This window comes from Xiphophorus hellerii, chromosome 1 (genome assembly GCF_003331165.1).
Source record: "Xiphophorus hellerii strain 12219 chromosome 1, Xiphophorus_hellerii-4.1, whole genome shotgun sequence".
NCBI lineage: Eukaryota > Metazoa > Chordata > Actinopteri > Cyprinodontiformes > Poeciliidae > Xiphophorus > Xiphophorus hellerii.
In genome coordinates, this window is record NC_045672.1 from 2,361,751 (window position 1) to 2,379,049 (window position 17,299).

The following is a 17,299-nucleotide window of genomic DNA, read 5'->3' on the forward strand; positions in this document are numbered from 1 at the left end:
GAATCTTAATACAGTGTATTATTTTATCCACATGACATTCTGTCAATAAAATGTTTTTTGGGTAAGAAACTTAAGAAAGGGAATAAGTAGCAAAGATTTGAATTCACCCGGAGTCAGATCCCTTGTTACTTCACTATGTTTTTTTCTTCTTGTTCTTCCTTGTGAAATTGAAAAGCAGAGCAAACAGAGTTTATCCTTGAGTGCTTGAATAAAAACGAGAGGTGAGGGGAGAGAGAAAAAGCTACAGGTGACTCAGTTCTTTCCGTCCCTTTGTGGATGGGCGCTGCTCTGAGTCACAAGTCAGAGAGCCAGACAATGATGCGAGGCGTATGCTATTTACTGGCTTGCTCTCTTCTTCTCTTCATCACTTCTTCCTGTCTTTTGTTGCGTCCACATTGAACCGCCTGAACCTTTCATTCCTCCGTCCTTTTCTGCATCATGAGCCAAGGACCTCTCCCACTGCGCGGCTCCCAGAATGCTCTTTGTTAATGGCAAATCTTTTGCAGATTAATTTCAGAATGAGGGCAGGGAATAAGAGAATGAGAAGAAAGGAGGCAAGCCGAAGAGAAGGACTAAGAAGGATTTTCTCTTTTTTCCAGTGTGTTAATGGCCTTTGGGTGCCTGTTGAAAGCAAAAGAAGGTTATAAGTCACATTAGCATATGGTAAATTTCTCTCTCTGTTCTCGCAGAACAATTAGGAAGCCTATTTTATTAACTGCCCTTTACTTTTCTTCAGATGGAGCTTCAGCTAATAAAAATGTCATCCATGCTTTTTTTTATGTTTTTGAACTCGTTTTGTCAAGCATAATTATATGAACTGCAACTCCTCGTTAAAAAGTCCATTTAGGATTCTTCAGTTGTTTAATGAAGCTATAGCTTTTTCAAATAATAATTTAATGGTTAAATAACAATTTAACAAAGCAAGTTCACTAATTGAGTTCAAGCCTGGTTTAGGGTTTTTTGGATTAGTAGAATTGACATTTTTACTAACCCTAACCCTAGCTGAAAATTGTGGAGTGCCTTTAGTCGACAGCAGATGGCAGCAAAACCATGTCCCAGTGTTTTTTTTGTATTCCTCCCTTTCCTTCCAATGCTTCCCTCTGTTCTGATCATGTATGTTATCAGGTGAAAAATAAAGCCTGAAATGTTCCTGGAATGTATTAATGTCTTCTCCATCACCTTACCCTGTATAGTAACCTTTTATTGCCTGCATTGCTTTCATTCTATTGTAATTGGCCTTGGACTGACACAGTGTCATGTAACTTTGTGCCATAATGTTCAGTGACATAAAATAGATGCTGGCGTTCTTTGTCTCACCTACGCTCTTACGGCTTGTGAGAGTACTGCTGTATTGTTACACAGGAAGTAATTAGGCCCATTTGCAACAGTTGACTGAGGGGGTTTTCAGTCTTCACAGAGGGCGCCTTTGAATTTCCAGACTTTGTGTTTTAGTTTCTCTGCAGCTATTAATCAGTCTTGAAATTCTGCAGAATCATGGGCTGTTAAAGTTGGGCTGAGATGAGATGAACAACAAGATCATCTTGTTGTTCATCGAGATGATCTTGTTGTTCAAGAACAACAAGATTATTGTTGTTCTTTTATTTAACTGAAAATAATCCACTGATATATTTTGATTACTTAACCAAAAATAATCCACTTTTCCATTTTCGGTTTAGTCAGTGGAGAGTTTGTTTAATATTGATACAGAGTGTCTATAAATTACACCTTTTTGCCTCAGAAAGTTCAGAGCTAGTTATCTGTGGAATGCATGCTAGTATGGCTTACTTCTAACCAAGTTTGTTTGGTTTTCACCTTGCTTTCTTCTGAACACATGCAATTATTTCTCATTGTTTGAGATACTGTTTGTTAAATCATCTTGTTGACTTGTAAAGCAACAGTAAATTGCACTTAAAACACTTAGCAGGATACTTTTCTGCCATAATTTTAGCAACATCTCAGTAACAAATCATTATTATGACTTTTGAAACAATGGCACATGTGTTTTAAGGAGCTACTTTTCTAACGTCCTATTGCAAGTTAGAAATAGGAAGTTATTTCCAAACTAACTAATATTAGTTTGTAATATTAGTACAAATTAATATTAGTAGCTGCAGTACTAGTATTAGTTTGTACATGCACAATGTTACTTTATATTTAGTTTTATTTTTTATCATGCCTTCTTTCTTTTTGCTGCTGCTTGTGTAAAATGTTCTATGTGCAGAGGATTCATGCTTGCACTGTTTATTCCTGACACATGTTACATCTAGTTCTTCAGTTTTTAACCTAGGATTTATATTTTAAAAGTTCAAAAAACAAACAGACCTTTATATGCATTAATGCGCACAGCAAAAACCATCTTGGCTCTACACCAGAAGCCAACATCCACAGTCTTCCTTACCTTCGCTCTTGGGGTTACGACCAATCACAGCAAGGAAGATGCATGGCGGTCTTAGAATGATTACAGCAGCTTCCCAAGCTGCATTTTTCTTCACATATTTTGTATACCTTTAACAATAATATCTGCCAATACTTATCAGCAAATAGACGAGGGTCTAGCCAGATGTTTCCTCTGATTGGACAAACCTACATCTTGTGTTTTTACCTGAAATCAAATAATCAGTTAAAGATTCTCCGGCTGATGGAGCGACATTGTTGTGTCTCCCTAACGCTCTAGAGAAACTCATTCAGTCTCTGGTTGTGAAACAGCTGCGTTGAGACACACGCACACACACTTTCACGCACACAGAATTGATACAAACAGAGACAGATGGGACACGCTTCATTATAGCATTACATATGAGCTGGTGAATTGCTTGATGTTTTATCATGTACTCCTCAGACTGCTTATTTAGTCCGACATATGGCAGCACGCTGCTATTATGCCGTTTAGGTGAGTGAAAAAAAGGTCAAACGAGCTGTGTAAAGCACATGTATTCTGCTTTCATGTCAGTCAAGAACATTTAAACACACTAGAGTAATTTTAAACTGTTTATGCATGCAATACAAAGGAAACTACTAACAAGTGTCTCATTTTACAAATGGAAAAATGTTAGTTTTTTTAAAAAATTATTATTATTTTTTATTTGGCTATGTGGCATTAGAATCCAATCAAATTGCTTGGACCAGAGGGAGTTTTCATAATCAATGAAACATTAATCAGTAATCTGATGTGTAATGGCTGTAAAATGTAATGCCTCAATTGTTCACTGTGTTCTATGACTTGGTATTTTTGTGTTTTTATGATGTAAAGCACGTTGAAATACCTCGTTGCTGAAATGTGCAATGCAAATACAGTTTGATTTGATTTATTATGTTATCATAACCTTGTGAAAAAATATCACTGTTTCAACATAACGTTTCAATATAACATGCTATTTGTACAGAAATCTGTAAAAACAAAACAAACAAAAAAAACCTATTTGCTTTTATTTAAAACAGAAAAGCAACCACTATTCCTACTGCTGCCATAAATGTATTGGTTTTTATAGTTGTAATAATCATTTATGTTTCTGATATTGCTATTAGTATTACTGTGAGTGTTTGTTCCATGGGTTATTATACTTTTTGCTGGCAGACTTATATTAGCTGGCCAATAAGTCAAACTATCTGCTCAGTTAGCTAGCTCTCAGTCAGCTGCTTGGCAGAGAGTGAGTAGCATTTACACATTATGACTGATTGTGTTTCTTGTGATCAGGAAAAATTTCCAAATAGTCCAGTGTGTCTATTCTGTGCACTGGTCACTCCGGTAATTTCTTTGTCATCTTTTTAAAAGCATTTTATACCGTAGGAGCAGCATGACAGAAAAGTTTGGACATTTTGACATTGAAATATTTAAAGACGTTGTACCTTGATAGCATTAAATGACCCATGCCTAATTTCACCACAAGTGTCATAATATTGACATTAATGAATTTGAAAGGACAATTGTGACACATCAACTAACTGGTTGGTATCTGCTAATGACACAAGAGTTAGCATCTGCCCCAGCTTACTGGTGCTAATCTGAAGGATTAGTTTTTATGGAGCATTTTTAATCCTTTTAGGTTGAAAATCATAATGATTTTTTACATGGTGAAACCAGAACTGGATAATTAGATAATTCTAGATGGAATAAAAATTCTTGAAAACACACTTTGACATTTACAAAACCAAAAAATATATTTTTGAAAACCAATATATTGGTGAAAAAGGAAGAACTTCAGTCCTTTTTATTTTTGGCATTTGGACCTCCTATAGAGTATTTCATCCTGATTATAGATTAGTTAAAACTCAGAGACCTGTATTTGTAAAAATCTTCCATCTTGAGGTTTCTTAGATTTCTACCAAAATATCGCTAAAATCTCATCTTGCTTTGTTCTTAAAAACCTAACATCTCGTCTAGTGAACAGGATGCATCATTACATCTTATTACATAATAGTTACTCGCCCCTTAAAATAATGCAGATTTTTCCAGGCCCATTTCAACATACTGATTCAAGATTGTTGTGCCAGGCATTTCTGAGAACAGCCCACAGAAAGGATCTTGATTGACCGATTTTGCTGATTTTGCTGCCATGTCCATTTAAGCCAAGGATTTGGTTGCACAACTAATCTTTTTTTCTTCTTAAGGGTAGCTTAGACAGAACTGAAACAGATAGCACATACTTATAGGCATATAATTGGGAGGAAAAATAAGTACGAAAAGTCAAGTGTGATAAAGAGGAGAAAAGGAGCCTGATAAGACTTGGGGAAGGAAGGGAAATGTTGAGGCTGAAAGACGAGATGGCAGCAGTGGCATTGAAGCAAATAGCGTGAAGAAGGTGAATGACTGGTTGGATGGATGAGGAGGAAGAGGAGGAGGTGAAGAAGGCTGAGGTAGCAGATAAGCTTGCTGTTGTATCAGTAATTGTAATCTGCAGAAGCTGACATGGGTTTGCATGTAAAGCCATTAGGGTAACTGTGTGCACAAAAGCTCGTTTTCTACAACTGCAACATCTGATAGGGAGGTGAGACGACCTGAAAAGTAGAAAAGGAAGGCAGACAGCAGGGGAATTTTGATCTTGGTTTATGTTTTAAATTGGCATATTATAAAAAAAAAAAAAAAAACATTTTTGAAAGATAACTCTTTATGGTTCAGTTTTTATTTTCAGAACGTGAACTTAAAGAAAGCGTGCATGTTTTACTTGTCTACATGTTTGTGTCATTGTGTGCTTCATCTCTGCAGACGAAGAGCAGTTAAAGACAGGAACCGTACGGATGAATAGGAGGAGGAGCAGGAAGGAAGGAGGAGGAGAAGAGGCCGGTGGCCCATTTTATCCCACTGTGTTTTCTGTGTAGCTGCCTGGCTGTAATTATCAGTTCGATTATTATTGAGTGCTAATTCACTGCCTCGCCGGGAGCTATGTGTTAAATAAACGCAGCCGAGTAAATAGATAGTGGGGCAGAAAGATGCAGTGGGAGAACAGACTGCCGCTGCTATCAGATGGCATCACAGCACACAAACTAGCCACAGGGGAAGAGGGAGATTTATTGGTGTATATTAATACGTGTCTGTCCCATGCCATACTCGCGAGCCAAAAACATTAGCGTTCTGTGGCCATGCGATGTGCTGATGATCCGTTGGACAGTTTAACATTAACGTACTGACGCTTTCGTCATCAGTTCCTTCTGGACTGGATCTGGTATTTGGCCCTCCGTAGCTGATATCACTGTGGCATGTACCCGGCAGACACGCAGACTAACAACTCAACCATCCACCATCTGTTGTCCCTACAGCTCAATCTCAAAACTGCTGCATAGTATGCCTGTTGTAGATATGACTTTCTGCAAAAAGATTGGTTTTGCCTTTCTGAATTCCTTATGTTTGTATCTTTAGTCTTTTATTTAAAAAAGGCCAAAAACTCTTGCTGAAAACAGCTCACAAGACCTTAACCAAATTGCCAAATGAATCTCAGTCTTATTGTGTTATTTATTAATAGAAATGCTTAAATTTTTGACCATGTCAAGTTTTGAGGGAGCAGTTACTGCATAACAAGGTTTCTGCTGTTTTAAACAAAGACAAAGAGATTACAGACTTAATATTTCACCCTGTCTGGAGTGTCACTAAAATTGCAATCTCAGGTGAATGTAGATATTTATCCTAAATTTGAGATTTTTTTTCTCTTTTGAAAGACTTCCAACATTTCCAAATCCCTGTTATTCAGTGACTGAGGTTTGAAGCTCCAAAGCATAAAACAGAGCAACTTGGCTGTACTCTTTTTATCCTTCCTGTTGTCTCCTCAAAATGTCTTGATCTGTCTATGCAAGTCACAGAAAATGCAGTGTTCTATTATTTAAAAGTGACTTTTAATTTTTTAAACGGGCAACTTTCAGTCTTCTTCCCTCAGTAAAGGCATCCTCACAGAACAGTGTTATCAGCAAAATCTGGTAGAGCTTAGGTATTGAGAGTTTGCCAATTGGAAAAGATCATCAGATTCTAGAGCTTTGTAACTGAACAGTCAACATTCAGGAATTTAGATGAAAATCATCAATTTCAGAGCACCAACTTGCCTGGTGAAAACCAGCTCCTTGTTCTACACTATTTGCTTTGTTCAGACTGCCTAGGCCTTTTGCTGCTACTGAGAAACTTCACCCAGTCCCTAACGTTTGCCCGTGATGTATGTTATGTGCAGGTTCAACCCTCTGAAGCTTAAAGGAAATTCCCTCACTGTAAACAGCCATTCTCCACTCCAGGAGAGAAGTGTCGCTTTGAACGAGGCGGCTGCTAATGTTAATGGCTGCTAATGTTAATTCAGTATCAGGAAGCGTGACCAACACAGACCGACGTCTTCGTTCACTTCCCCCGCTGCCATTGCTAAAGCAACAGGCAGACAACAAAACAGCGTAGAAAATCAACGTTGCTGTTGTCATCTCCAGTTTGCTGTTTGGCTCGGTTAAAATTCTACCTAAGAAATCCAGAAATCCCAGACTGTGCTGTGAAGAGAGATTTGAATCAAGCAGAATTGCACAGAAACACAATAGCTAGGCTAGTCACCAGCTAATTTCTCTGTGCTTTTCTACCCCCAGTAGACAACAAGTCTTGGAAAACAATGAAATCGGCCTAGTAGGGACACTTTCTGGTGCAAGCTTTACACCTTCCTTAGTGCCTTAGTATAATTTAATGGAAGCATTACAGCATCGCAGCCTTTTTCCTTTTGCGTAATGAAAATTATGATATTGTACCTTGTCTGTTGGAAACAACAAATAGATTTGTTTTAATATTTACAGTCTAATGGCATTTCTATATTTCTTTTTTATTGTTTGTCATTGGGCAAAACACAATGTGAAGCACTAGAACAGTTGCTGTACACAACTTACCTCCAATCCTATGGATAGGTAAACCTGCTCAGGTAATCCTCCTCTGGTGTTATCATGTCACAGTTAATAAACTGCATGGGGAGGACTCTGGAGACTGATGTCAACATCTCAGAGAGGTTGCTCGGGCCATGCCGCCGTGCAGCTGGTGGCGTGACATTTAGACAGCTGCAGCCAAATCAGGGGGAGCAAGGAATGACCAAGCAGCGCTGACACATGTCCCACTGACTCCTTCCACATCTAATTAAGGACATGCCCCAATATTATTCCCTTGCTATCTGACCGAGGATTCACATACTTTGAAAAAAAGCATAGTAATTGTTTTAGTCATATATTTGGACATAATATTTGACTGTATTTTTTTAATATGGTGTTGCTAAAGGGGCAGTGTATGTGTGTATATATAAATATATAAAGTATGACTTAAAAGAAATCTAACTTTTTGGGCTTCTGTCTCTTTAAAAACTCTGGCTTCCGGGAGTCATCACAACATGACTCCTTTTACAAGTGTTGCTCTGAGAAGTAGCTCCTATAATGACCTCAGCAGATATGCAGTTCTGCCAGGTGTTTGCTAATTGCTGCTGGCTAGTCTAAAGGAGCTGAGTGGGGGAGTCATGGTGGAGGACTGCACTGTCAGGCGGAAACTTGGAAACTGCAGCTCAGAGGAGGATCTTTTTCCTTGACGGCGCTGCTTGGTCCTCCCAGGTTTTTTGTGCAGCTGAACGGTTGCCATGGAGATGAAAGTATTTCTCAGGCACGCATGATACAATCAAGGCAACACTCCAGGTATTATAACATGTAAAGTTCCAAAAAGTGTGATTTTAAATACCACTGACCCTTTAATCATTTATCAGCTCACTAGTTAGGGTTAGTTTTTTTTAAATAGATTTTAGTTTATTTCCTATTTCCATTTTAGTAAATGTTCCTCATGGGGCCACTGTGGGGTCTCCGTAATTCTTTGCAGTTTTTGGCTTGTTTAATATAAAACCAGAATATTTCCAGGTAACAAGTGAGCAGATTTAGTTTATCTGCCAGATGCTTTAACAGATCCTGCTCTCACATGCTCTCCCTGTCTCATTCTAATTCTTCTTCTGTCTTCCTTTTGTCATTTTTTTTCCCCGTTTGATATTTGTTACCTGTTAGACATGTCTCCCGTTATCCTTTGTCGTTTTCATTCTGACTTTCTTTCACTCACTCTCGCTTGATTTTTGTGTTTCACACTTTTGCACATTTTCCTCCCCATCACCGGCTTCTAAATAGATGCTTCAGACCTCCAGCTGTGCACTGAATCGATTCATATGCAGAAGAAGCCTAAAGAGGGAAGGATATATGGTAATGCATTTTTGAGCTAATCTGCTGTTTAGCTCATGGCTACTAGCTGTTGTATTTAATTAGACTTCATGTTAATAACGTGAAGTTGCTTTGCTGTTCCGTTTCTTATATAATTTGTCGCCTTAATTTAATATAATTTTTTTCCACCCTGTTTTTTTTGTACTCAACCTATGAGGCTTTATTTTTCAATAATTTAGAAGAAAATTCAAACAAGAAAAGTCATTTTGTACCCAGTGTGACAGCAGTGCAAGTCTGATTACTTGTGTAAAGCCTGTGTGAGGTATGAATTGTGATGTGGTTTGAGGCAAAACAAAAATGGATCCTACTTTTTTTGTTTGTTTGTGTGTGTTCTGCTTTGTGATTTAATATCTCAGCAAATTGCTTTGCTTTGTGGTTGGATTGAGTAAAATAAGCTCATTATGAGTTTGATATCGCAGCTTAAAAAAAAAGCATTCAAATGAACAAATACCCCACTCTATCACTCAGTAAGATTAAAATTTCTCTGTGGACAGTTAAAAGCTGAGTTGTTAAGAGAGCTGTGAAACTTATCTTTTTTTTAGATTATCACTTCAGTGGGTTGCAATAAGTTAAAACACTATTTATCTATACTGTATATCAAAACAACTCCAAAGGGAATTAAAACCTTTCTTCATTCTCAAATGTTGATTGAGTCTCATTAAAAAATACTTTAACAACACTGACTTTTTCCTCAACTGGATGTGTTGTTGAATAATCTGTCCTTTCAGCCACTGTCCTGAGTCACTTATCCATAATTAAGATTAAATCAATCCTAATCTCCAGCCAGTTCTACTTAGACCACTGTTTGAAATTTTACAATATCGTGAAATCAAAAGTACAGTACAGACCAAAAGTTTGGACACACCTTCTAATTCAATGGGTTTTCTTTATTTTCATGACTATTTATAAGGCAAGAAATCCCACTTATTAACCTGACAGGGCACACCTATGAAGTGAAAACCATTTCAGGTGACTACCTCTTGAAGCTCATGAAGAAAATGCAGTGTGTGCGCAAAGCAGTAATCACAGCAAAAGGTTGATACTTTGAAGAAACTAGAATATAAGGGGTATTTTCAGTTGTTTTACACTTTTTTGTTTAGTGCATATTTCCACATGTGTTATTCATAGTTTTGATGCCTTCAGTGTGAATCTACAATGTCAATAGTCATGAAAATAAAGGAAACTCATTGAATTAAAAGGTGTGTCCAAACTTTTGGTCTGTACTGTATATATATGTATATATATATATATATATATATATATATATATATAAAAAATCTAAATTCTGTCACTGTAAAGTAACAGAGAAAGGAAAAAGAAAACATATTTGCTAGATTTTCTTAAAGTATATTGAAAATGTTTTGAACTACAATCTTTCTGCACCGTTACATTCATAACATTGTATTAACTGCATTTTCTGTTCTTTTCTATCATAAGATAAAATAAAATATGTCTGGGTGTATCAAACTCAGCAGATACACTAACAACTGCAAGAAAATGTAACAATTGTACCATAATTACCACATTGTGATATAATGTGGTAATTGGTAGCTTTTTCTAGACGATTTCTGAGTTTTTTGGCAGAAATGTACTCCTTTAAAGTCCTGTAAAGTGGCCCTAATATGCCGTCATAGCTTTGAGCATGTAAGTCCAGGATGTCCTCCTCCGCCGTGCGTTGGAGTGCTTACATGGTGTGATGCGTTGTGTGTAAAGTCACGCCTGGCCGGCCGTTATCTACCGCAGACTTGCAGGTCCCTGAAGGGACACAAGAGGAGTCATCTGATTCACTTGCAATTTCTTCTGTGACTGCAAATTAAAACTGGACCAACACAGACGGACGCAGATAGGAAGGGAAGTTGTTAATTCCCCCCCCGCCTTAATTAAATCTGCTCTTTTTCTGCCTAATCCCCACCAAACAGATACTTTTTCCAGCACCTTAAATGAACAAAAAAAAGCAATTTGATCTTCTTCTCGGTTTTAACTTGCAGCAGCTGCCTCGAACATCAGAAATGCTCTTGCTCTTTGCCGCACTTATGTTTATGAAACACAAACGATTGGCGCCGATTTGATTTGGCGTTCATCAGCTCTGTTAATGATGATGAATCTCGCTCTGTGTGTGTGTGTGTGGGGGTGTGCGTGTAGACAGCCCTCACCTCAGTTGCTCAGCTCTGCCTTTCAGTGCCACTGTCTTCGCCGTAACACTAGAGCTTTCTAAATATTGATTGGCATTAATTTCCTCAGAGTACCAGATGTGCAACTTTTAGTACGTTAGGGTACTTCAAACAGTGACAGGCTGTCTGTATAAGAGATGCTGTGAAGTTATTATATTTTCCTCTATATGGAGTTTTCAGGTGTGATTGAAAACAAGTTAAAAGAAAAAAAAGACCCCCAAAGCATTCAGTGTTGATGATGAGACTTTGTAGGAACGCTGGACTGTACAGAAAGCTATTTATACGGTATGGTTTTATGTGGAATGTAGCTGTAATTGTGCTGATGATTTGCCCATTTTTCTTTTCAAAATAATCCCAACTTTGTCTGATAGGAATGAGACTTTGCTGCACATTTCCATTTTCAATTAGGTCTTGACTTTGATATGAAAATACATTAAAATGCCATGCCATAAGTCACTATAAATTGTAATTCTGGTTGTAAATGGGGGTGCACCAAGGGCCAATCAGTAATCTTTAAAAAAAAGTGATTTTGGCCGATGCATATTTTTTTGTGCTGAATAAAGTCACAAATTTAGCAACAGTGGGGTGACTACTGCTACCCTTGTGACCCGGTGGGCGGATGTGTCAGTCAGTTCTCTCTTGACAGAACAAAAGGGGACAGTGGCTGATTTTCAGACGTTTGCAGAGGTAGACAAGATCGTTTTCATATGTAAGCATTGTCTGTTCATCTGTACCCAAAATTAAGGAAATTATGGCCAATGGATGAGTGCCCCCTAGTTTTAAGTCTGTTGTTTTTGTTCTACTTGAAGGTAATTGTTCACACTCGTCCCGACTCTCTTGAGAATTTGGACAAACTGAGGACATTGGCCATTTTTGGGCCAATGTTGTCACGTGAGTAATACTTGCAGCCAAGTTTTCTTTTAATGAAGAAAAAAATGAAATGGCCTTTTTTTCAATGCACAACTGTGAACTAAGCATGCAATTTTTTAAATTTAAAAGTAGTCAGACTTTTTCTTCCTGCAAAGGGTTGTGTGAATCACTGTAGGTCATCAGCTTAAAAAGGGTTTGGCACTCTAGCTTCATTAAAATTAAGACATCAAGTTTGCAAATTATTTTGGGGCAGGGGGACCGAGAGGAAAACAAAACATGAAGAAAATAGTTCATTCTTGTAACATGATTTGGGTTGTTTTTTCACATTTAAAATAAATGAATTAAATCAGACTTACATGCACAACAGTTTGCTTTTGCGTAGATGTGTTCCTTTTTACTGTGAAATTAAAAACGAGTCAACAAACCATAGTCAGAAAATCCATTTTGTATTGTACCTAATATTTTTCATTGTAAAAACATTTAATTTGTCTGTATTAATTTTGTCCTAATTAAAAATAAAAAAGACTTTATCTACCTCTACCACCTGTACTGAGGTGGGCCGAATTTGTATCGGCGATTGACTCTTAATTATGGGTACTGAATTAAATGGAGCAGAAATTAAATGCATACCAAGAGTTTTTAGTTTATTTTTATATATGTATAAGTACATTTTGAATATCCTTTTCCTTCAACTTCACAGGAATGGTTTATCACATTATTTTGCAATAAAATACATTAAGGTTTCTTTTTCTAACTTGCCGAAGTGTTAAAAAATTAAACAACAACTATAAAGCACTAAAGTCTGAACTTTGATGGAATTGTGATGAAATGTATTTCACTTTTTCTTTTTTCTAACGTTTGTCTTGCATGTTTAAGGAGTGTAAAATATATCACAATCAGTGTAACAAAAGCTCCCAATTTGATGTTGTTTACACACATCAAAGAATTCAGATAGATTTCCTCATTGCAATCACCTTAATTGCTCTCTTCTACAATCAGCGCTTTGTCTACGCAGGTACAGCGAGGCTCGTGTGGAAACTCTGAGTTAAATTGTTTTGCAAAGCAACAAAAGCTCCACAGTAAATCCCCTCTGTAATAGCAACTTTTTCAACTAAAAAATAAAAAGTCATATGCAATAATAGCCAGAAATTACCATGTGATATTCTTTACGTATGTCCACAGCCCGTTTTGTTTCTGATCCTGTCACACTCACTGTAAGAACAGGAAAACCAGTTTATGGGAGGACCAAAGCTGGTTTCTATTTTGCTGAATAGGTTGGCATGTTTGAAAATGGGACTTTTGCAGATTTTAGAGCAAAACAGTGGAACACTTTTTGTGAAACATTATGCTCTGTCACATCTATGAAGTATGTGTGTCAGCTGTGATGTATGGAAACTGGATAAACTGGGTTAAAATGACGCATTGCAAATGCCTGAAGATGGCCTAACTGTCTTGGGATGAAAGTTCAAACCCTTTTAAACCGTCAATAAGTGCTCAAAATTAGTCAAACATTAATCAATAAATCAACTGGACATCCCTGTCATGCCAACTACCCCATTAATAAGAACACTAGAATATTTCTCCAGCACACATCTGGATAAATATTCCAGATTGTATGGTCTGTTATACTAATTTCCCTTGTATTGTATTTAATATGCACAACCCAAAAGCTGAAATGTGTGGCAGGCAGCTTCCTCTCACTCCTCTTCTTTGCTCTTTCTCTACCACCGTTTGTAGTCTGCAGATGAGATGGAGGCCATGGTAAGCTTTATGACAGTCCTGCACTGTTGGCCTTTTCATCTTTGCCTCAGTCTTCTTTTGTTTCTCATCATCCTCTTCAACATGTAGGGGGGCTAGACAGGAAAAAAACAAAGAAACTGTTTTTCATAATACGCTGATTGTAGTAATTGTTAATGATTTCTGTTGGAATGAAAATCCTTCTGGACATCTAGAGGAGTAAAGTATCTAGAATTTGGAGCATATTTGGGTAAAATTCACTTAATGACTGATCAGTTTCAATTGGAATCAAATGAAGCCCCTCGCTGCTTTTATTTCTTCCTATCCATCTTTCATGCTTATTTTGTTTGACCTTGCTCTTTTTTCATGGCTTCGTGCAACATTTCCAAGTATGTCTCCATATTGCATGTGTACATTAAGGACTCTTTTTAAAAAAAAATCTAAAACATTTTCCCTTCCTTGTCAAGTGTCCTGCATGCTTGTTGAAAGTTTATCAGCATTCTTTTGCAGATGTGCTTGCTTTTGTGAATCTATGTGTTCCTTTTCAGCGCAACAGGGTGATTGTAGCGCTCATCCACCCACTAGAGCGCACGAAATAGATGTGTAGAGATGCGCTGACAGATAGAGACGGAAGCAGAAAAAGCAAACTTTTGATTTGAAGGTTACGGCTTTTTTCTCCCTTTGTGGTGCGTGCATTTCCAGCGTGCGGCCATGCTGTAGAGTCCAACCTCTGAGAAGTCATTGACCATACATAATCTGTTGGAGACCTTGAATTCAACAAAATGCTGGATGGAAATAAAAAGTCCATTCTTACAAGTAAATGATTTTTTTAAGAGACGTTGAAGTATAATTTTTTAAACCAGCGGTGACATGAAAGGAAACAATGTTAACTCCTTTAATCCAGTGTTAATCCGCTGCTGTGCATAAAGATCTGCCAGGACACAGACCACACTGGTATTCAAACCATATTTTTTTATTTTAAAGGCCAGCAGTGAATATGAAACATTTAATACAGGATATTACATGGATTTCCCTCACTGAAAGTCTCTTGATGTTTTGGCTTGATGCTAAAACTATAGCCGTACAGGTAGACACATACTTATGACATTTCTTCTACCTTGTCAGATTTTCCTACCATATCACATCTAGATAGCTGTGTCTATCAAGTGATGCTATCTTAGGAAGCTGCTAGATCACCTGTTGAGGTTTATGAACGGTGCAGTTACGTCTCTTCATCCTGGTAGTTGCCACGGAGATGAATATAAATGACTTTGCAGGCTGACCTTCTTGGTGTTACTGCTTCATGCAACACGGCTGCCTCTATCAACCTGGATTTACACACATTTTTTCATTTTTAAGAGTGGATGACAAGGAAGACCATCCATGTTCATTTCTGCTGTAGTTCTAGGACAGTTTCCACGCTGGGTATTAATGTGCATCAGAGTTTATTTGGGGTTTGAAACTATTATAATAGTCAGTCCACTGTAATTCTGTCCTATCATCATCGTTGTTCTGGAGCAGGCGGTGTTATGTGTAGAAAAACCACATCAGTGGAGGATCTATGATCTATGGCCTGATTTTCTTTCAAAGGTTTGTTAGTGCATGCAAACATGAAACCTTTGAATAAATAATAAAAATTTGATGGATTCTGTCAGAAAACTGAAATGGTTGTCCCGGGGTGTTTCAGCAGATTAATGACAGGATATGATCAACACGTTAATGGTTCAGCAGACACAAAATCAACCGTCTTCCAGCCTTCAATCATTGCACAGTGTTTTAGCATCTTTGGAAAGTTAAATTGTTTGATTTAGAAAAATACTTATTAAAAAAGAACAATTGAGGGTTATGAAATTGTATTCCAGCGTTACACTATGTTTCTAACAATAATTTATTGAATAATAAATCTGCAAAACAACAGATTCATTATCCAGTAAAAAAAATGCAGATAAGGACAAAATAAATGAAATGAAAACAAAACAAAACTTTATTGTGTTTTGAACCAACCACATGACCTTTTCCGATGCCTTTTCAGCCGACCGCTCTGTCTCTGTGTGTATTTCGCTTGCAGGCTCAGCAGCTTCAGAAGAAAGACTCGCAGCTGAAAGCGCTGGATGCCTTCTACAAGGAGCAGCTGGCTCAGCTGGAGCAGAGGGTACGACATTCACACGAGCCGCACATGTTTCACAGACCTGCAGAAACCTGCCTCGTTCAGAAGCGTTCACAGAAGCCCCGGCCTGCTGTGCTGAGCAGCAAACCGCAGAAGAACACTGAAAATCTGGACAGGAAGAGCTGTTTCACATGTGCACATTCCAACAGATGCATGATCAACTGTAGTCACATAAACCCAAGGTCAAACAGGCTTTTTGCATTTCTGTGTGCAAACGTACTTGCATGTGTAATGATTTAAAGGATTCATGCAAATTTTCTCTACAGCATTATTATGACAAAACATCTGATGCATTGCTTGTAGCCTTCCCAGTGGGAATGTTGAGCTATAAGCTACACCAGCAGGTTGCTCCACAGCATGCATAATAATAAGCTTTATCTCCATTAAAGATGATTTTGTGCAGCAAAGAAAACTAAAGCGATAAATAAAATGGTCTGAAACGTTCCCCCTCCCCCCCAACGTGAAAAACTATTGTAGAGAACATTTAAACAAGCTTGTTCATCAAAATAGGTTCTCAACTAAACATTACATAGAAGAAGTGACTCCCTGAGGCCTTTCCGGTGCGATTCAACAGGCAGCAGAGATTGAAGCCAGCCGGAGCATCTCCGGAGAGCCTTTACAAGACCTTCCATTTCCTTTCATCTTCCGTTTGACATTTGCCGGATAGAAAAGGTGCAGTTTCAAGTCAAGTCTCAGTCTCACCAGGCACCATGTGGAGAACCTTTACAAGGTGCTCTCCGGGGAAAGCTGTCTTCCATTTCTCAAATAGAAAAGACCTTTAAAGGACATTATGTTTAAAACCTAAGTATTGTGTTCTGTTTACCCTGGTTAATTCAGGCCTGTTCAGCATCCAGAGTAAATGGAGAGTCTGTGTTCTAATCAGCCAGCTGTCTTTGGGCAGACTCCTTAACTTCAGTACACCAGTTAATTTTTGTAGTTACCTTAGAATAAGGGTGCATTCACACCAGCCCTGTTTAGTCCACATTAATTGAATTCAGGTTGGTTTGCTTAGAAAGTCTGGTTTGTTTGGAGAGGAGTGAATGCACTATCGAACTCTGATGAGGACTGAAAAAGCAAACTACTCGGTCTTGGTTTGGCTGAAGTGAACTCTGGTGCAGTTTGTATACATATGTGTAAGCAAACGGACTGGAGATCGCTCCAAAAGCAGGAAGCAAACTACAGCACAGGGCATTGTGGGTCACTAGAGCCAAAATAAATGCACTCGTCTCGCACTGCAGGGAGGGATGGCTGGTCTTTTACTACAGACAAAAGAGAAATCCTGCAACCGCTAAAATCTGACTCCACTTCATTTCTGTTTACATTTTGTGAGGAAGGAAGTTGCGCTCAGTGTCTTGTTCAGAGATTTTTGTGTTGTTTCCTTCAGTGGTTCTTGTTGCAGCGCCACCACAGGAGAGGAGGTGAACAGGTTTTTCAAAGGGTTTGGATCATTTGGCAGTGCAGCGTGAAAGAGAACTACACCAACTTAAAAATGTAACAAATGTTCCAATTTTGGCTCCCCACTGAACTGAGTCTACTGGACTATCATGTGTGAAAACTCCCTAAAATACATAAAGCATCAAGGACTTTAGGTGGTTTTAAAACTGTGTATTTGGGTAACTGTTAAATCTAGAGGCAACATAAGCTGTGTTTTCATTAACCATAAAATTGCAAA

The 17,299-nt window shown here is 38.0% G+C and overlaps 1 protein-coding gene across 3 annotated transcripts in view; it reads left to right on the plus strand.

Moving 5' to 3' along the window:
- The window catches only part of LOC116723653 (MICOS complex subunit mic25a-like), a 71,017-nt gene that overhangs the window by 8,947 nt on the left and 44,771 nt on the right, over positions 1–17,299 (plus strand). For 2 of the 3 annotated variants that reach the window (XM_032568717.1, XM_032568734.1), the window contains exons 5-6: positions 13,461–13,484; positions 15,529–15,612. In XM_032568717.1, coding sequence (XP_032424608.1) covers positions 13,461–13,484; positions 15,529–15,612 — 108 coding nt within the window. The remainder of the gene's footprint in view (positions 1–13,460; positions 13,485–15,528; positions 15,613–17,299) is intronic. The other variant, XM_032568726.1, reaches the window with a different exon arrangement.